The following is a 21,069-nucleotide window of genomic DNA, read 5'->3' as shown; positions in this document are numbered from 1 at the left end:
TTTGTTATTGCCACTCTTCATTCTAACCCCAACCGGCCCGTCAGACACCGCCTACCAAGAGCCTGGGTCTGACCGAGGATTCTGCCTAAAAGGAAGTTTTTCCTCGCCACTGTTGCACTGTTGCTTGCTCTGGAGGAAACTATTAGAACTGTTGGGTCCTTGTAAATTCTGGAGTGTGGTCTATCTGTAAAGTGTCTTGAGATAACTCTTGTTATGAATTGATACTATAAATAAAATTGAATTGAATTGAATTCAATTGAATTGAATTGAATCACCCTATGGCGCTCACAGCAGTGCTCAGTAAAATTATGAAGAGGATGGTAACCAAAAACTAGTTTCTTTTTTTAGAAACCAGAGGACTCTTTGCTGATTACAGCTGATTTGTTTTAATATGGTGTGGGCAGAAGGTTATTTGCCAAAGGAATGGAAACATGCAGTTGTGGTCCCTATCTTGAAGCCAGGCAGAGAGGATAGTTCACATCGCCATATGGCGCTCACAGCAGTGCTCAGTACAATTATGAAGAGGATGGTAATCAAAAACGTTCTTTTCAAAAAAGTTTCTTTTTTTAGAAACCAGAGGACTCTTTGCTGATTTACAGAATGGCTTTAGGAATGGAAAGTCTACAATAGAGTCAGAGGCAGTTATGGATCAGGATATTGAGAAAGCATGTGAAACTTTGTGGAAGGAGAGATGAATGATTAAAATATTTGACTTGGGAGTTAGGGTTTACAGTTTTTTTAATAAAAGAACAATACAAGTAATGTTTGGTAGTGCCAGCTCTAAGAGTATAGAGAAGGGGTTTTCCGTTGGGAAGTGTGGATAGATTTGATGTGGTGCAGGCGAAGGCTTTGAGGCTTTGCTGTGGGGCCTTCAGATCTTGAACTTTATATTGGAGAAATGCCTTAGCCAGGTAGAAAAATCTAAAGCTCGTCCTGACATTGTAAATGAAATGTACTGTATGGTTTTTAGAATTGGGTTTGCTTGTAACATTACTTTAGGGTGAGGGGGAATGAGAGTTTAAGGGTAAGTACCATTTTTTTCAACATGGTCCCTTTTTTCCCTAATTTTTTGTGTCTAAGTGACTAATGGGAACAACAATCTTTGAAATTGGTCCAGTATTAAGCAATATTGCTGCAGCAGTGAAACTTGCAGGTTCAGATGGTTAATAATCAATCAAGTGTCTGACAACATTATAGAACTTCATCACAGTTAGCTCAGATTACACCAGGTGGGGATGGATGTTCACTTCTGTTGGGTGCCACTGTGCCAGCACGTTGGGGGGGAAAGGGAACAAGGGTGCAGAAACTCAAAAGAGGCATTACTAAAGGAAATAACAGTTCCAATTCCACTTGGGAAATGAAAAGGAAAAGCTGTTAGGTAGAAAGGAATTGAAATATGGGAGGAAGACAGGAAAGGAAGGAGATAGGACTGTAGCCGTTGCTCAAAGTCAAGGAAGGATAATTGGCTTTCAGAAACGGCTCCTATGTGAGTTCAATATTTGACCTGTGGAGGGCAGTAATACGCTTAGCAGCGTCTACACTGCCGGAATCCTACAATAAGAAGAAGAAGAATCACGTGACTTCGTGGCCTCTACAGTGTAGCTACTTTGTTGTAATGAGGTGGACACTAATACATATTTAGTTCAATTATATTTTAGAAACAGCTATGGATATAACGCTGTACCTTATAGCTGCTGCCGTCCTCAGTGTCCTCATTTTGTTTGCGTTGAAGTTACGGAGGAAAACACAGGAAAGTAAGGAGCTAGCTAGAGATAACGTTAACTTACATTGGTGAAATAACGTTAACGTCAATTGTTAACTATTAGCATAGCTAGTAGTTAACAAGCTGTTTGTAAAGTTAACCTACCGTGTCGACATAGTGCCATATTTTAAAGTTATAATAAATATTGAAGTAGTGAAAGGAAACATTAAAGCTGAAATAATTTCCTCCCTAACGTAAGCGATATTACGCAACGTTAGCTAACATCTGTCAACCTGTCCTTAACTACGGAGTTGTCGAATAATTTTTCTTCATCTGTTAACAATTTGATTTGACAAGTGCTTGAATCTCTATTATTATTCGTAAAGTCAGTTATACAAGACGAGGTTTACTTTGTTCTTGCATAAGCCTTAATGCAAAGTTGTTAAATTGTATGCATTTGATACTTAAACCTAATGTATTCTTCGGTTACCTTCAGAATATTAACGCACCTGTGTAGTCCGGACTGGTCAAATTCTTAGTTTATATTAATACATATATTGCTTTACATCAGAATTGCTTCTGATCGCCAAGATCAGAATTGGCGATGATGACATCCTAAGATGAAACCTATTTCAAGATAGATACATTGTTGCAAAATACTTTTTTTTAGTTTTCACTAACACCACCTTACTACTACTACTACTACCAAGTCATGGTCAATAACCCTCATTTATATAGAATCATACCTAATATTTGAGTTAAAAAAGTAGAAATTATGGATTATTTTGACCAATAGTTCAGATCAGCAGAACATACTGATGAGTTTAGTCAGGAATGAAAGTGATCAGTTGTATTTGCAAAGAGCGTTGTATGGAATCCAATCATTTTTTTGTGGTAATTAGGTTAAAAAGAAACCCATATTTCAGATAGACACTTTAAGGAGAAGGGTTAATCTAATGCTATGAATGTAGAAAGAGAAATATTAGGGTAAGGACAGGGATGCACCAGTCTCCAGTTCTAGTGCCCAACCTCAGAGTATTAATTAATGCCCTGTACTGATCAGATTTACAGATAGTGTTTTTTACTTTGCGGTCTTAACAGATGTGTATTGCATAGAACGTAGTATGACATATTGTGCTCTTTCCCCATGCTCAGTTGATGAGGAGCAGCGGAGGGATGTTGTCCAGGCAGTGGGGCCCCCACAGCGGGCAGCCGAGGAGCGAGGCGCTGGTATGCCTCGCAGGAGGAGGAACCTTGCAGCGGTGATGGCTAACCGAAGACCACAGAGAGAAGCTGTGGAACAGGGTAAACACTGTCAGTTATACAGTTTTTAAAGGAGACATATCATACTCCTTTTCAGGTTCATACTTGTATTTTGGGTTTTTTCTTTTTTGTTTTCTTTTTAAAAAACACACATTGTTGTCATACCGCCTATATACACCTGTTTAGACCTTCTTTCAGAAACGCTCTGTTTAAAATTGGTGTGTCAGGGTCTTTAGTGCCCATCTCTTAAGCCCCCCTTGCTTGAAGAAGCCCAATCTGCTCTGATTGGCTGATATGAAAAATTTGGCACACCTTTGCAAAGGCACACTGATAAAAAAATATCCTGCTTGAGCTACTTAATGCACTGTCAACATTGAATTAATGCTACTTTTTGCATCAGATTACATTCTTATACATGAAAATATCTTTATAAAGTCAGCGTAGCCATATTTCTGAAAGTGTAGTTACTTGAGAAGATTGCTAAAAACGAGTGTTGGCGAAAGAGTCGTTAAAAAGATTTAATCATTTTGGGGAACGAACTGAACCGAATCATTTCCTGAAAAGACCCATTCGTTTCTCAGTTCAGTTGAGCTCTCAACAGCTCAGTCCATAGCGTCCTGCTGCAGAGCTCCAGGCTCTCTGTCACAGGAGGGATGGCGTGTGTTTAAGACAGAAAATAGACAGCTGATTGGGGACAGGTTAATAATATTTACTGGAGCTGCAATGACTCTTTGTAGCGAATGTACAGTGAGGAAAATAAGTATTTGAACACCCTGCTATTTTGCATGTTCTCCCACTTAGAAATCATGGAGGGGACTGAAATTGTCATCGTAGGTGCATGTCCACTGTGAGAGACATAATCTAAAAAAGAATAATCCAGAAATCACAATGTATGATTTTTTAACTATATGATGTATGATACAGCTGCAAATAAGTATTTGAACAACTGTCTATCAGCTAGAATTCTGACCCTCAAACACCTGTTAGTCTGCCTTCAAAATGTCCACCTCCACTCCATTTATTATCCTAAATTAGATGCACCTGTTTGAGGTCGTTAGCTGCGTAAAGACACCTGTCCACCCCATATAATCAGTAAGAATCCAACTACTAACATGGCCTTGACAAAAGAGCTGTCCAAAGACACTAGAGACAAAATTCTACCCCTCCACAATGGTGAAAAGGGCTACGGGGAAATTGCCAAGCAGCTTGGGAAAAAAGGTCCACTGTTGGAGCAATCATTAGAAAATGGAAGAAGCTAAACATGACAATCTCCCTCGAACTGGGATTCCATGCAAGATCTCACCTCGTGGGGTCTCAATGATCCTAAGAAAGGTGAGAAATCAGCCCAGAACTACAAGGAGGAGCTGGTCAATGACCTAAATAGAGCCGGGACACAGTTTCCAGGGTAACTGTTGGTAATATACTAAGATGTCATGGTTTGAAATCATGCATGGCACGGAAGGTTCCCCTGCTGAAACCAGCAGATGTCAAGACCCGTCTTAAGTTTGCCAATGATCAAGAGGAGTCATGGGAGAAAGTCATGTGGTCAGATGAGACCAAAATAGATATTTTTGGTCATAATACAAACTGTGTTTGGAGGAAGAAGAATGATGAGTACCATCCCCAGAACACCATCCCTACTGTGAAGCATGGGGGTGGTAGCATCATGCTTTGGGGGTGTTTTTCTGCAAATGGGACAGGGCAACTGCACTGTATTAAGGAGAGGATGACCGGGGCCATGTATTGGGAGATTTTCGGGAACAACCTCCTTCCCTCAGTTAAAGCATTGAAGATGGGTTGAGGCTGGGTCTTCCAACATGACCCGGAGCACACAGCCAGGATAACCAAGGAGTGGCTCTGTAAGAGGCATATCAAGGTTCTGGCGTGGCCTAGCCAGTCTCCAGACCTAAACCCAATAGAGGATCTTTGGAGGGAGCTCAAACTCTGTGTTTCTCAGCGACAGCCTAGAAACCTGACTGATCTAGAGAAGATCTGTGTGGAGGATCGGGCCAAAATCGCTTCTGCAGTGTGTGCAAACCTGGTGAAAAACTACAGGAAATGTTTGACCTCTGGAATTGCAAACAAACGCTATTGTACCAAATATTAACATTGATTTTCTCAGGTGTTCAACTACTTATTTGCAGCTGTATCATACAAATAGATAGTTAAAAAATCATACCTTGTGATTTCTAGATTTTTTTCTTTTAGATTATGTCTCTCACAGGACATGCACCTTCAATGACAATTTCAGACCCCTCCATTAATTCCTAATTGGGAGAACTTTCAAAATAGCAGGGCGTTCAAATACTTATTTTCCTTCTGTATCTTTCCAAACTCTATGGAAAATCACATAATGCAATTCACAGGTAGCGTCTTTGTGCTGCATTTTTTTCCTTAGCGGTGGGTAAAGCAAATAAGCCCACTGACGGCAAGGTTATTGTTCAGATTTTAGCACAATGTTTAGTAATGACAGGAGTAGTGGTCATAGTCAGTGAAAATGTGATCCAAAGACTCTTTTTCTGTAAGAGAAAGGACACTATATCATGGAATGTAAATGTAAGGCATATGATACTTTTAAGAAATGATTGCAAATATAGCAAAGTGTTACTAAAAAACATTACAAGGACCGTGGAACTGATGCACCTAAATGAAAATTTGTATAAATGATGTTTGTGCTTCTTCTTCTTTGGGATAATCAGATGTATGAAAAAGATATATAGCCAAACATGTAGAACCTCTATATTAGATGCTACAGAATGGTTGAATTGGCTCTGCACTTCTAAATCAACATTTGGAAGATTTATGCAAGTAGTTGAAAGGTCCCATCTCAACAGACAAAGTCTTGTGATACATATAATCTGTGATGTAAAATAAAATAAAAATTGGGCTGTTGATTTCAGAGGAGGAGCATTCGGAGGAAGAAGAGGGGGAGCAGCAGAACTTTCAGACTGTGAAAGTTGGAGCCAAGAAGCAGAAGAAGCTGGAGGAGAAACAGGCCAAGAAAGTTCAGAGAGAGGTAAGGGGTCCAACTTGACACTAATACCTCTTTCACACCAATGAACAGGAGTGGACTAGCGTTATCTGACCCGTGTTCAACCCTTCTTTTGTCCATAAAATACCAAGCCAGTGAAACGGGTTAATCCCCTCTAACAACTTTTTTGACTGAGGTTTTTTTAAACTCTGAGTGACAGACACAGAAAAGGTTCTGGAGCATGAAGTCAACAATGAGCCCGAGCTCTTCTGGGACACATTTTAGGAAAAGGGGAGAACAGTTCTCTTGGTTTGGTAACATTTAAAGTAAAAATAGTCTTTGCTGTTGGCTTCCCGACTCATTTTAAAAAGAGACATTGTGTGAGTCATCGCTTGCACTGAAATACCGGCTGCAGAAGTGTGTCTCGGGTGTGCAAGAGTCTCTGGTGGTTCTGATGGTTAAAATCTAAAGCACAGTAATACAAAATCTGTTTTGTTTTCTTAAGTGTTTCTTAGGGCGTTTTTACACCTCTGGTTTGTTTGCTGGTCTAAATCAGTTGATGAGTTTGTAAAGTAGCGGGCTACACGCGGGTAACCGCAGACCTCCAGGTACTGCCGCCATTCATCTGCATGTATGACAGAAACCGAAAATCAGCAAACTTGCGGTAGCTAGCAAGCTTGATTGTCATAACGATGAAAAATACATTTTTTTCACAAGAGATGGAGTGGTAGCCACTCTTTCCCTGTGCAATTAAATAATAGATAATCTACTAACCTGTACACTCTAACTGCTCTGAACTGATCAATAATGCTAAAGGTCTTTTTATAGCCAAATGTTTTAGTGTTATTATTTTTATTTATATACAGTATTTTTTTATACATTTTGTAAGCTGCTAAAAACTGCTGCTGGAAATTTCAGATTCCTTGCGGCAGTCATCCCAAAAGGATCAATAGATCCTACAGATTTCCATCATAAAGCATCATGAATGACAACAACAAAAGGCTATTCAGTCTACTGACGTTTGCCTAAGGACATCACTCCAACAAAAACATCATGGCACAATCTTGTAATGTATTCTGAATTAATACCTTACATGTGTGCTTTGCTCCTCTCTGAACATATTCTATAGTCTGGTAATGAGGTAATGCCTCTTGTGACCTGTTTCTATGTACGGTAGATGCCTCTCTTACTCAGTAACGTTAGCCTTGCTATGCTAACATACACTGTTCCATTCCTTACTGTCTCATTAATGAATCCTTAATTTAATCCTTAATTATTCATCAGTCATTTTTTAATGAGTTATCCCTGTTACAATTGTATCACAATTGTGCACACCCATTTTCAACCGACATATACATTTACTGACACAGCAAATCACTTCACAATTTAGGCCTTTACAAGTCACTACTATCATTTGTTTTCCAACCCACCCTCTTTAATTTAGCAGCTGGCTTGTTAGCTAGCTAGCTGGGTCATTCCACCGTGATTCAGTGCTACACTGGTTACAGAAAATGAGCAGAACAAAGTGTCACTCATCTGGCATTAACAATGTGTGTATGAAGCATTAAGGCTTGTAAGCAGCTCATAATCAATACTCATTCCTTCTGACTGATGTGACATTCAATTCAATTCAATTTTATTTATAGTATCAATTCATAACAAGAGTTATCTCAAGACACTATACAGATAGACCACACTCCAGAATTTACAAGGACCCAACAGTTCTAGTAGTCTCCTCCAGAGCAAGCAACAGTGCGACAGTGGCGAGGAAATTTTACAACATTGCACATTGTTTTCAGTGTGAAACAATGAAAAACAGGGTGAGAACCATGACAAGATTGTCATAGTTCATAAAAATGCAGCGCAGTGACGATACAGACATGTCATACACCACAACACACTTCAGTCCATTGCACCCCTCTATGAGCTCTCTTGGCCCCTTCTTTTAATTTAGTCTTTTATTGTTGTTGAAAACAGCTAAAGGAACATTCTCGAAGAGCACATTTTTAATTTAATATAAGCTATCTATTTTAGATACTGTAAACTTTTCATTTACATGTGTTCTACCCATCCATCCATCACTTCAAAGTCTTCACTACATATACTGTATGATTCTGGCCATACAGTACATGGGTGTGCACTACAACTTCACTGGTTGGTGGAGGCATACAACTGCAAGGCAGTAGTTCTACTTTCTGGTATTTCTACTACAGCAACTTTAAAGACTTAGTTACAGTGGCTAATGACAACCTCAGCTCCCTGAGTTCAACAGTTTGCAGTATCATCCAGTGTTGTCATGTGTTGCACTGTATTGTGTTGTTTTTTTATTTCCAGGCGGAAATGGAGGAGAGGGAGGAGAGGAAAAGGATGCAAGAGCTCAGAGAGCAAGAGAGACGTCAGGAGGAAGAGAGAGAACGACACCTGGAACAGAAACAGGTTACAAACATTCCCCAACAGTTTCCTCCCAGTGTGTTTATTGAAGGAGATGCTGAGACTCTTTGGTGGTGTTTATTCAGGAGGAGGAGGAGCGTCAAGCTAAAGAGGAGCAAGAAAGACGAGAGGAGGAGGAGTACTTAAAACTTAGAGCGTCCTTCGTCATAGAAGACCAGGGAGAAGAGGAGCAGCTCACGGAGGACCAGGTCACATCTCTGCTGAGTTCAAATCATTTCACATTCTCTGTATTTTGTCTGTAATATGTTTTAAAAAAGTATTTTTGTTTTTTACTCTCAGTCACGCAACCTCCTGCAAGAATTCATACAGTACATTGAGGTAAGAGCTGACAGACTTCACTCTCCAATCTTTACTGAAGTATTTGAATACAGTGTATTTTACACTTTCTTCTTTGTCCTGTAGAGCTCGAAGGTGGTTCTCCTGGAGGACTTGGCTTCTCATTTTGGGATGAGGACACAGGATGCTATTGGCAGACTGCAGGACCTGTTAGCTGAAGGCTCCCTCACAGGTTAGTGTGACCAGGGCAGGTATGGATGGAGCTGATCCGAGTAAACAAAGAAACATGAACTCTTTTTCTTCAAATAAATTGCGCAAAGCAATGTTCCTGTGACTTTACAGTCTCAGGGTGTGACAACTTAAGTTTGGTCTGTACTCTTGCTCAATTTCTGCTGCAGGAGATGATCCACTTTAATATATATAATATAATCCACATCTTGATTAAGAATAAGTTATAGTTGCAGTAAAAACAATGCCACATATTTATGATGGAGCATGACAAGCAAACATTAACATCAGAGATCTGTGAAAATGCAGCACTGTTGAACTGGGGATATTTTCCATTATCTATGGATGAAATTGCAGGCTACATTAAACCTTAAAGCTCTGTACCACTGTAGACTCCATAGCTTTCCACTTTATTTCTTGCAAACACTTTAAAAAAAAAAAGAAGGAAAAAAGCTGGCTTGAATGGCCATGGCTACCTGGTTCGGTCAGTGGTAATTATATTATGAAAGTCCAAACAACTTCACCAATTGATGAAAATGTTTAGGTTATCCATAACAAATCCTTGTTCCAGTATTATTTGTGGAGGTTACAGTTTATGTAATTCTTAACTCATTATTCTAATAAAGTGATTAAGTAGTATATCCATTTCCATTTTATTGGGCCCTGAGCACTGAGTAGTGCAAAGGCTCTTTTGTAATGGAAGGAAATATTATTTTCCTATTATTAATGTATCCCCGATGACATGACATGCTGTATTTTGCTTTATGTTCATTGCAGGAGTGATTGATGACAGAGGGAAGTTTATCTCCATCACTCCAGAAGAGCTGAACTCGGTGGCTAATTTCATGAAACAGCGAGGCAGAGTGTCCATCACAGAGCTGGCTCAGGCCAGTAACTCTCTGATCAACCTGATGCCCGAGACCCGCAGCACCGCCTGATGGACACCGTACTACTGCAGGACACCTGGAAGTGAGACTGCTGAAGGATATAATCTGTGGGAAGATTGCGCTCACCTGCTGACAAAAAGCATATTCTGATTATTCCGGACTGTTCATCGGCTCTGCACTGGTGTTTGGTGCCCGGTGTTCTTTTATTCAGGGCTCAGTAGGTTTCACTCTTCATATAGATTTGGACTTGTTAGATTTACCTTAAAGTTGAAATTAACAAACAGTAACTGCTTTGTATGACATTCAATTAGCAATTAAAAATGATTTAACATTGTGAAAGTCTTTTATTAAGTCCTTTTGTTTTCTTTTTGGGCTTTTTTTACTGTGACATGACTTTATGACAATGTCATATAAGGAATATAAGGAGAGGATAAGATGCCCCAATGAAACATAACTTCTTACCTAACATGCCATTGAGATGTCCAAAACCTATATCTTTAAATCCATCTGAGTTGATCCATGTTTGACAAGATGCACAGTATGCAGTATCTCTGCTTCTCGGCACAAAAGGAAAGCGGAAGATGACGGACATCTGGCCAAAAAGAGAGTAATCTGGCAGAATTTCCGGCAGCACCGGATCAATCATGGAAGTGCAACATCGTGGAAATAGACTAGTTTGAACAAATGTCATTTTTGTAAGGATTTATAGTATATGTAGCACAAATTACTTTGCTGTACTGAGTGGAGGGAGATATCAGACTGATGTCTGACTGTGGTTCATATTTCCCCAAATACCAGAAATGTTCCTTAATTACACTTTAAATGTGTAATGGCATTCTAGTGCTATAGGGTCAGCAACGTTTGACTACTATTTAAACTGAGTGGAGGACAACATTCATTGTGCCTTCTGTGTTCTACTCACAGGTATCATACATAGTAACATCTGCACAATAACAATGTATTAACTGCTGAAGACAGACACAGGTATAATCTACTTTCTGACTTATGTAGCAATAAATATACACTTCATACACTGATGACAGGCACATCAGGCATTTAACCATAAGTTAGCTTTGTTATAAAATCAGGATGGTTTGGGCTCGTCTTTCCGTTGAAGTTAAAGTGAATCCACAAGCCTAAAACAGTCAGTCTTAGAGGCGGAGATGTGTTTCAACTGGATGTCTCCTGATCTTTATCCTGTCCTCTCTGACTCGGTTTTTCCTGAGTTAGCTCCCATGTGGAGGTGGTTCCTCTATCCTGAAATACAAAAATGTATCACTCCAATCTTAACTTAAATTGTGTAAAATACCGTTTTGATTTTGATGCAAGCCATAGCATACCTTAATCAGCACACCCATGGGTGCCAGGTCACGTCTGAGGATGTCACAGGCTTTGAGGAGAGGGATTCTCTCTGGGTAAAGTCCGAGTTTGTTGGGGGATCCAGTGATTGGTCCATCTTGACGAGCAAGTGCGAACGTTCGAACTTCACTTCTGAAATGAGTCAACTTCTCCACAACGCCCTCCAGACTTCCACGACTACCGACCACATCAGCCTCCTGAATGACGGTAGAACAGCACAGGTACGGAAATGTGTCAGAAACAACTGCTTCTAATCTGGACTCCTTTAAATATCTGGTGATTTTCTGTGTTTTTCTTCTTGTCAGCAAATCCAATTTGAAGAGCCAAACCAACACTTAAAGTATGGTGTGTGTCAAAGCCTGATTTATCTTATTCCTCTGCACCAGAGCTCCAGTTGTTGTCCATTATGGCCCTCAGCAACATGCAACTTCCTGCTGCCAGTTGAGAATCTCCAAACAATAATGTAATTTTAACGTTATCCCTGAGCTCTGACCTTATTTTGCAGCAGATCGATCCCAAACACATCCAAGACATCTCTGATGTAACTGACCATCGCTCCAAACACTGCAGGGCTCCGAGCCACTCCCTCAGACTGAAAAACACACACAAACACACTTTTACCCTCATGGTGCTTAAAACTATTTATTGACACTTGTAACCATGTAAAACAGTTAGTCACATGTGCTGCGTTCAATCGGTGTCAGAAATTATACAATAATGAACGCAGTAAACATGGCTGGGACATATACAGAGGTCTTTTTCACAAAACCTAGATGTTGGGTTAAGGTGGGATTTCTCAGTTATCCTGGCTAAATTTAGCCTTTACGCGGTTTCACAAAAGCAGAGGCACCTAAGTTACCATGGAGATTTTATTCTGTGCAGCTAGCCTTGTCCTGAACACAAGAAGCTACTGCTTACTCTGTGTAAAGTTTGCACAACGCATATTCCCCATTTTAGCATCAGTAAATCTGTGATTGACATGGCAGTTGGTTGAAGAACGCACATGTGCCCAAATTACTTAATCCTGGCTCAAACTCAGCCTGGGTTGGCCCTCGTAAAATGCACATAGCCAGGATGCACTGATTAGACTAGGTTAAGCCTTGCTTCATTGGTTATACTGGATTTATCAATTCTGCTTTTGTGAAATAGCCCCCAGGTTAGAACAATATGAACACAAAGAGGGACCACTTGTTACCAGATGGGATTTGTTAAAATAAAACACTTATTATAAACACTTCACTAATTTGCCTGATCAGCACGTCTTCTCCTCTTTATAACATTGTGGCAAATTACCTAAGACTCACGATTTAAGAACTTAAACATATATAGCAAAACCATATCACAAAAGTTTCATTGCGCTTTGTTAACCAAAATACACAACATTGATTTATGACAATCATTGACATTGGAAGTTCACAGAGACTGACAAACTTGCAGAGGAGAGACAGAGAACCTTGTGCGTATGTTCTCTAAGATATCAAAACTTTTGGACTGGTTAGATTTACCTTAGAGTTGAAATTAACAAACAATAACTGCTGTATATGACATTAAATTAGCAAAACCTTAACCTTATTAATTAACCTTAACAATGATTTAACATTATTGTGAAAAGTAAGAAACAGATTGATTTACGTGAATTGGTACTCTTAATTTGATCAGTACCCTAAAAAGAAAAGCTGTAATTTGGTCGCCACACAAAAAAGTACCCTAAAAAGTAAGTTTGATACCCAAGCTTATCCACTACTGGTAAGGTAGTAACAACCTTTGACTGAATAGCAGCAATAGAAATAGAACTGTAACCTTGAGTAATTTCAAGAGTCACATGTCAGACGCAGTGAGTTACCTTAGAAACAGGTTGAAGTTGGCAGTTTCCATGATAAACCAGATTCATCAAATCACTAATGGCTCTTGGGGTATCAAAGTCATCTGCCAGTGCTTTCACCACGCTGTGTTTAGTCTCAGACAACCTGAAACACAAGAACAAAAGTCTTCATCTGAAACATGAATAGAATAAGGAAAATCATTTTGCATTTACTTTTCATTTTTGAGGGGGTAACCCTATCTAACTTTTAAAAAGTGAAACAAAATTCAAGTCAACAAATACAGAACCTTATTCTCCACACAATGCATTTTGCATATGCAGGTACTGTTGGAAATCATTTGATAATTCTTTGTTGAGCGCCTCATCCTGTGCTTTCCTGCCATCACGTTCCCACGCCCCTTCAACCCTGCCCCCAGTTGTCACTTTACCATTGTGAAAGTCTACATTGCTGATTTGGTCATTTTAAATTAAATACAACTTTTAATTCAGTGTGCTGATAGGCTGCAAAGCACAATGCAAAATTTTCATCATACTTATTACACTGCTTATTGTCCTTCTTCCGTATAGATGTTTCGCCACACTACTTGTCTCGCAGCACTGCCAAAAAAAGTGCATAAAATACATCAAAACAGTGTTTTGGGGGAATGTTGAGCTATGTCTTGTCTCAAACATTTGCTGAGTTTTTCACAAAAAAATCCCAAATAACTGCGCTGAGTTTATGAGTTATGTTGTAACTGAGATAGACAATGAAGAGAAATCGTCCCTCCCCTTTTTTGGAGCCATTCCGGTCTGCCATACTTTACGTAGAAAAATGATTAATAGTTTAAACAGGCCAGGACACTTTGGACTTTATCAGGCTAAATGGGCTTTCTGATATCAAGAATGACTCCAGCATGACTTTTTTTGATGAGGTTCTTAATGAAGGCTTTACAACAAATAGACTTGAAAATGAAAAAGTGAGTTCTGTGAGTGGGGGAGCAGCTGTAAGATCCCAGGAAAAATTTCTGAACACAGTTTATACTCTTCATCATTTTAAGTCAAAATGTAGGAAAACATTGTGCCTGATATAGAGCAGGTTTTCCTCGCATCCTCAAATGCTGTGTGGTGTAGCCAGACTCTGCTTCAGAGGAGGGTCTGGCAAAGTGAGACTAGCGAGCTAGAGATTGACTGAAGAGAGGGGCATCAGAACAAAGCAGTGAATCATTTAAATATTAGAAATGCATCTGAATAGACTATCACTATTCTCCTGGTTTGGGTTAGTAACAACTTCTTGCCCCTGGTGGCAACTAGCTGCTTATTAACCAAATGTAACCCGCTGAGGAAAGACATGCTTCACAGACCATTAAAACCTGAAGCCCCGCCCCTGCAGCTGCGCACAGCAGATGTCTTTTATTATGCAGTAGCTTAGTTTTATTGACGGTTTATTATTATACTATCTGGAGGGATCATTTCCCCAATTTTGTCAGACACTTATAATAACAATCTGAGCCTGGCAGTGACTTAAACAGCCCTTTTAGCGGGCAAAATTGATTTGACCTACAAGATACCCGGTTTGCGGCTGCCGGTGATAGCATTCTCGCTCAGTACTAAACTGATTTCAAAGATTTTTGTCACTTAAACAACTTTTATGTTTACTCTCCAACAACACTAACGCCTCACACAAAGAACAAATAAAATGAGATACAAATACAATGAAGACGATCCAAAACATCAATTAATTGATCAAATTGTAGAGGAAGTTACTACCTCTCCCAGAGAACAGCTTCCTGTACAGGTGTACACTGCAGCTGACCCTTTATGTAGGCCTTAGCATCGTGGATGAAGGTGGACATGGTGCCCAGAGAGGTCCGAGCCTCCAACATGCTGCTTTTACTGTAGTCTATAGCTGTGGAGACACCACAAGAAATCATGAATGCTATTCTGTTCAATATTTTAAAATAAACATCTTACTGCAATAAATGTCAAACAAGACACAGCATACATCCATTACTGTGGAGAATATGGAAGCTGGAAGCTACTTATTTCAGTGTTAATTACATTAAACATGAACTGTCTGATATTAGAAAAACAAATGATTTTGCTTTTTACATTATTCCAAAATTATAGGTTAAAACAAACAAAGTTATGGTTACATATACCAATAATTTAAATTTCTTCTGTCTTTAAATTATGAATACAATTAGATTTTTGGATATGTATTCAAATGTATTTTTTAATGATTTAGTTTCTTGATTTGCCACATTGCACTGGGCAAAAAGACAGATTAAAGAAACCAAGACATTCAAAAAAGAGAACCACTTATTTTCCCCACCTGATCTGTATTTTGTCAAAAGACAAAACATCCTAAATTCACTAGCAGAGTAAGACTGCAAGAAATCCTAATTGAAGACAGGAAAAGACAGAATTAATATTTTCACAAACTGCATTTTACAATGGGGAAGATAAAGGGATTTATTCTTATAGTTACTCAATAAGTGATGAATAATTCATGAAGACCTTACCTTGATGGTGACATAGTTCTTTAAAGATTTAGACATTTTCTCTGCACTGCCTTTTAGGTGTAAGTGTCCTAGAAGCATAACAATAAACCAGGTGCAAATATTAAAAAACAGAAACACTAGGCATGGCAGTCTTTAGAGAGGAAGCCACTTGACTTAACATATTAACAGTTGTGCAGCAGTGCTCAGAGTTCTTACAGAAGTTAGTTGAAAATAGAGACAGGAATATCAATACTTTGTAATTTGTTAATATTCCCTTCGTCTTTATCCACTGTATGTGGAGATTAACCATTACCATACACACTGGTAAAAATGTATCCTTTATTTTGTGAACAAAGAAACGCACCAGCACACCTACAACTGAGATCATAAAAGAGTTACAATGACTGCAGACAGTATGATGAGAAGGAAACTAGAAACACTGCACATATGGATTGGAAACATTATTTGCATCTCTAGCATAAAGAAGTCTTTCTGACCGCAATAGAGAATTCACACAACACACTTTATTAGACCTTTAGGAACAAAAATGGTTCGAGAGTTAGGATTTACCTGAATGGAGGAAGTAGTTTGCCCATTGTCCACACTGGTGATAAGCTTCACTCTGAGCAATCTCATTCTCATGGTGAGGAAAGGCCAGGTCAATACCTCCAGAGTGGATATCTAGCTGACTCCCAAACACTGAGCTGAAACCACAACAGAGAAAATAAAACAAAAGACTGAGTCTGAAGAGCATGCAATATAAGTATTTAACAGTCTGTTGGTTATTTCCTTGAATTGATAAGTCTATAAAATGGCAATCACACGTTCAAAGAGACCTTAGTGATCTTTTACAACTGCAAATGTTTGTTATTCATTTTACAATGATATTAACCTTTTTTAACCTGGACCCTATTTTCCTATGCTTTTATATCAAAGTGACTGATGGAAACAACAATCTTCTAAATTAGTCCAGTATTAAGCAAGATTGCCGCAGTCAACAGCCGCAAAACAAGCTACAATGTAAGTTAATAAGGCAAGTTTATATTTAGCTTGTACAAAAGTGCTCGTTTTGCCACTGACATGCTCAGATTTATATTCTAATTGTCTGAAATACCATTCTAACATAATGGAAAGGATTTCTAAGGAGGCTGACCATTCAGAGAAACATCCTTTTTATAAAACATAAAAACATCCGCAAAAATGCATGTAAATAAACATTTTTTTTGCTTTGTAAAATACACTTCATTCAAAGTTGACAGAAACAAAATAAAAAATATGGAAAGCAGTTTTAGGTCATCTTTCCACTTTTCAAACCAGCACAACTCTAATTTTGGTTGAAATAAACACATGAAAACTCGTTGGCTCTGTACACGTTAAAAGCATGGCTTTTTTTAATGGAGTCTGGTGTGTTTAGCACTAGCAACTTCAGAGCTGTTTCTGGTTAGACAGAAACGTCTCAAAGAGGTTTTAAAGGTTTATCATTTATCTTTCTCATTTTGAGGCCTTTTAATAACAAAGGAAGTATTTGCTCATAGTAATTGATTATTAACATTTTAGGCGCATAGATCTTAATTAAAATAAGTATTTTTTTATGCATTGAGGTAGAGCTGGGCAATATATCGATCATATATCAATATTGTGATATGAGCTAGATATTGCCTTAAATTTTGGATAACGTCCTATTGTAATATGGCATAAGTGGTGTCTTTTACTGGTTTTAAAGGCTGAAAACAGTAAAGTTGTAATTTCTTAACTTACCAGACTATTCTAGCTGTTATTGGCCTTTACCCACTTAGTCATTATAAAAATCTCATTGTGTAAATATTGTGTAAGTATTTGTATACAAATATTGTAATATTTGATTTCAACATATTGCCCAGCCCTACATTGACGGCATGGTTACGTTAAACCTGCATCATCAGAAAGGCCCAAGGATAAATTCAGTGTATAATATAAGACTAAATAAAGCAGACAAGCTGTTGTAAATCCAAACCTAGCGATCGTAGAGCATTCAATGTGCCAGCCAGGTCTTCCTCTGCCCCACGGAGATTCCCAGTATGGTTCCTGAGGTTTGGACCGCTTCCAAAGAGAAAAATCCCTTGAGTCTCGTTTAATTGTGCAGCCTGTAGAACCGTGGAGTTTGTTGTCCATTAATAAAGCCAACATATAGTCTGCCTAATACAAAACAAGCAGTGCCAGTTATTACACGGTTTCTACAAAATAAAACCCATTCCAGAACCTTTAATTGCCTACTAAAAAGTGAGCTGATTGACAACAAAGACATTTTGAGAAGTTAAAACAGAAAAAAAAAACGGCAGAGAATAATACATTCTGTTATTACTGAGTCAGTATTATAATTATTTTAGAGTTAAGGCCAACAATATTAAAACCACTTTAACAAAGTGGGAAATAATCACACCTATGCTCTCTTTATTGACAGATATAGACCATGTGGAAGTACTTCTCCTGGTGGAAAGAGTTCTCCCAAAAAAGTCTCTCACATTTGGAAGCTCTATCAAATGCCTCTTTAGCATCCAAATAACTGTCATCAGTGTATACAGACCAGGGGCCGTATTACAGAAACTTCTTAACATGCAGATCCTAGCCTAGCTGTTTGGTAACCATGGTAATTAGATAAGGACCAAATTTAGAAAAATCTATTTAGGAATCAAATGCCATTTTCTTGTTTCTGTTGTTTCAATGAGATAAACAATAGTTACTAGTGTTTAGCTTGGCAAGATAAAAAAGTAGGGTAGCATCAGTTGCAAGGTTGCAGATGTAAAAGTGGATAACCAATGTTGGACTGAGTGTTTCCTTTGAATTGAATTGAATTACTGCAATGTCTTCATAATATTTGTATTTCCCTACCAATACATAAAGAATGTTTTTTGGATTTTGGTGGAATTTTGATTATTATTGCTCCAAGAGAACAGATCATGCGTTTAATCTAGAGATTTAAAGCCATGAAGAAAATCTACGTTAAAGTAGTTTATGTTTTTTTTTCTGTTATTTGTCTGTCAAACTAGATAATAAAAGAAAGTTCTATGGCGTTCATTGTTTGATACTGTAAGGTATGAGAATCATTAATGGGAAGAAAAAACGGCATCGGACCATCTCTAGTTCAGTCATCAAGATCTTATAATATACAATATTTTTTTCTTTTTTCAGTTTTGCCTGAACTTAATATTTAATCACTGTCTTTGGTATTGTAAATGGCTAATATACTACTTTAAGAAATGTATTATGTAAAAATCCTAAATACATTTAGTAGTATGGCCTATAGGCAGGAAATTACAATTAGACACCCAAGCAACCTACTGTAATATATTAATATTTATTAATGTAAAAAATTGCAACAACTGTGCCTCTGCTAGATAGTCTCAGGAATTAACTTGTTTTGGTAGGTGTTTGCAAATGAAGTTAACTGTTCACACAAAAACAGTCAAATTAACTACTTAGATTAGCTGAATACGTGGTTAAACGTAATTTGCTCTTACAAGTGTTACCCTGTGTCTGTGTAATTCGTCTGTAGCTATCCCCGCCAGTCAGTCCCAAAATATCCCAGTTAGATATAGTAAATGCCAAAACCATATTCCTTGAAACTTTTTTGCCAAAAGAACCAAGCAGACCTGACATTGCACCAGATGTCAGGCTTTATCCGGGAAAATTGACTTTCATTCATCTAGACTAACCTGACATAAGATAGGATGAAGTGAGAAAATATGGGATTGTGTTCCTAAAATTGGATAGGGTTTGCTTCTACAATACCAAATTGGGAAAACCGTTCTCCATGTAAGACAGCCCCAGTCCTCTAATATGACAAAATGACTGACACTGACTGAAGAAGACAGAAACACTTACCAGGTTCTCCCTGAGAATCCACAGCTCCTACAAACTTGCCATAACGATCACCAATGGACTGGATATCAAAATACACATCACCTAAAACCAGAGCATTTCACAAATGTTGAATCAGGTATTGTGGGGACACATCCATTATTTCATAAGAGAAATAACAGTAATTCCGGAAGGTACTACATATTCACCTTCTTTTGTGGCATAAGCGTGTCCATTTTTGATGATCCTCTCAATAAACGCGACAATATGATGCACATTTTCAGTGACTCTTAAATACACTGCAGGAGGAATTACCTTGAGAAACAATGACAGAATATTAGGAACATAGATAAACACATGGCACAGTAGCTCCAGTTCGTCTAACAGCAAAACCCTTTTTTCATTTTTCCTGTCTTTATAGTTACACTTGAATTAGAAAAATGAACTTCAGGACATGACAGGTTGAGTGACAAAATATAATTATATACTACCTTTTATAGACATGTTAATAACAAATTCATTAATAAAATGCTCCTCCGGCGTATGGTGGAATAGTTTACATTTTGCAAGTGCAGAATCTGACAACACAGATCAGCTTGGGAAAGCATCTTTAACCAGACTGAGTAAATTAGGTGGAGACAGCGCTCAGAGTCTACTTGAATAAATGAAGTACATACATCTAGTTAAATGCGAAAATGCATTATCTGATCCACTGGATCAGTGTAGGCGCTCCGACCGACGTATAGTTTCCTTGCCACTACAGTCATTATTTTTGATTGATTTTAACAAAAGTTGTGGCCTTTTTTCATGTTATGTTTAAATGGTCTCACACAGCTTAATCTAAAATAAGTTCTGTCATCCTTGAAGATCTCATACATTAGCTTTGATCTAATCACACACCTTTAATGACAGCATATCCCTCTTGAATTCCTCCTCATACACTGTGGCTATGGCGGTTGGGGAAACATTGTCCTAGTAAAGGGAAGCAAATTTTATGAATAATGCTTTCAACAGAGGTAATAAAAACAGCAGTCATAAGAATCGATATTTTTTATCACACTCTTACCTCCCAACTTCTTTTGATAATTTTGTCATCAATGTCAGTGATGACCATGGCATGGATAACAGTGATTCCAAACAACCTGGACAAAATCCTCTGCAGGATATCAAACCTGACATATGAGCTGTGACAAGACCCAAAATTTAGCTCAAACACATTTTACAGTATTTGGCTTACATTAATAAATTGTTTATCATTACCATGCATGACCCAGGTGGGCATGGTCGTATACGGTGGGTCCACAGCTATACCTACAACACAAAACATGTAAAATACTGTGCAATGTTATTATGCACACGTTACATTCGTCATATAACGATATTGCGTACCAGGTAGCTACTCCCTCTCTTCCCAGAATGAGAGGCTCTTTTTGTTTGGTCAGGCTGTTGAAAGTCTTTAAACCCGTGGCAAACCCGCTGGGTCTTACCCATTTCTTCCCTGAAACACTGCTACAGGGTCCATTTGAAATGAATTTGCCAGAGTTGACTGACTGAGCTGTATTGAAAACGCCGCGGAGGAGCTTTGCTTTCCATAACACCGACCTTAAGTTCCTCCACATGTTGAGACCCTGTTATGAATGGAGCAACATACGCACTGATACCTTAGCCTTACTACTTGACTCGCACAAAAATAACAGGGACGCCACTTTTCGGCTAATGTAGTAACAAACAGAGACCCTTTGACAAACTAGGTGCTATTTCAACGACCGTTTTCACGCGCATTTACAGTATGT

The 21,069-nt window shown here is 38.4% G+C and overlaps 2 protein-coding genes across 2 annotated transcripts; one reads left to right on the top strand and one right to left on the bottom strand.

The window, feature by feature from the left end:
* Positions 1 to 1,503: 1,503 nt before the first annotated feature.
* Positions 1,504 to 10,524, top strand: LOC117939165 (DDRGK domain-containing protein 1-like). Its single transcript, XM_034864227.1, has 8 exons — positions 1,504 to 1,754; positions 2,858 to 3,007; positions 5,866 to 5,981; positions 8,271 to 8,372; positions 8,453 to 8,575; positions 8,667 to 8,705; positions 8,790 to 8,895; positions 9,669 to 10,524. The coding sequence occupies exons 1-8, from the start codon at positions 1,667 to 1,669 to the stop codon at positions 9,827 to 9,829; spliced, it is 885 nt and encodes a 294-aa protein (XP_034720118.1). The 5' UTR covers positions 1,504 to 1,666; the 3' UTR covers positions 9,830 to 10,524.
* On the bottom strand, positions 10,146 to 20,951 carry cars2 (cysteinyl-tRNA synthetase 2, mitochondrial). Its single transcript, XM_034864214.1, has 15 exons — positions 20,666 to 20,951; positions 20,537 to 20,587; positions 20,343 to 20,460; positions 20,177 to 20,248; positions 19,486 to 19,591; positions 19,301 to 19,381; positions 17,433 to 17,562; positions 16,010 to 16,143; positions 15,461 to 15,528; positions 15,271 to 15,337; positions 14,706 to 14,844; positions 12,981 to 13,104; positions 11,631 to 11,729; positions 11,119 to 11,334; positions 10,146 to 11,035 (listed from the first exon to the last, which is right to left on the bottom strand). Exons 1-15 carry the CDS (start codon positions 20,893 to 20,895, stop codon positions 10,949 to 10,951), a joined length of 1,722 nt encoding a protein of 573 aa, XP_034720105.1. The 5' UTR covers positions 20,896 to 20,951; the 3' UTR covers positions 10,146 to 10,948.
* Between the last annotated feature and the right edge of the window lie 118 nt (positions 20,952 to 21,069).

The sequence above is a fragment of the Etheostoma cragini genome, chromosome 24, assembly GCF_013103735.1.
Source record: "Etheostoma cragini isolate CJK2018 chromosome 24, CSU_Ecrag_1.0, whole genome shotgun sequence".
NCBI lineage: Eukaryota > Metazoa > Chordata > Actinopteri > Perciformes > Percidae > Etheostoma > Etheostoma cragini.
This window is presented reverse-complemented; position numbering and strand designations above follow the sequence as displayed.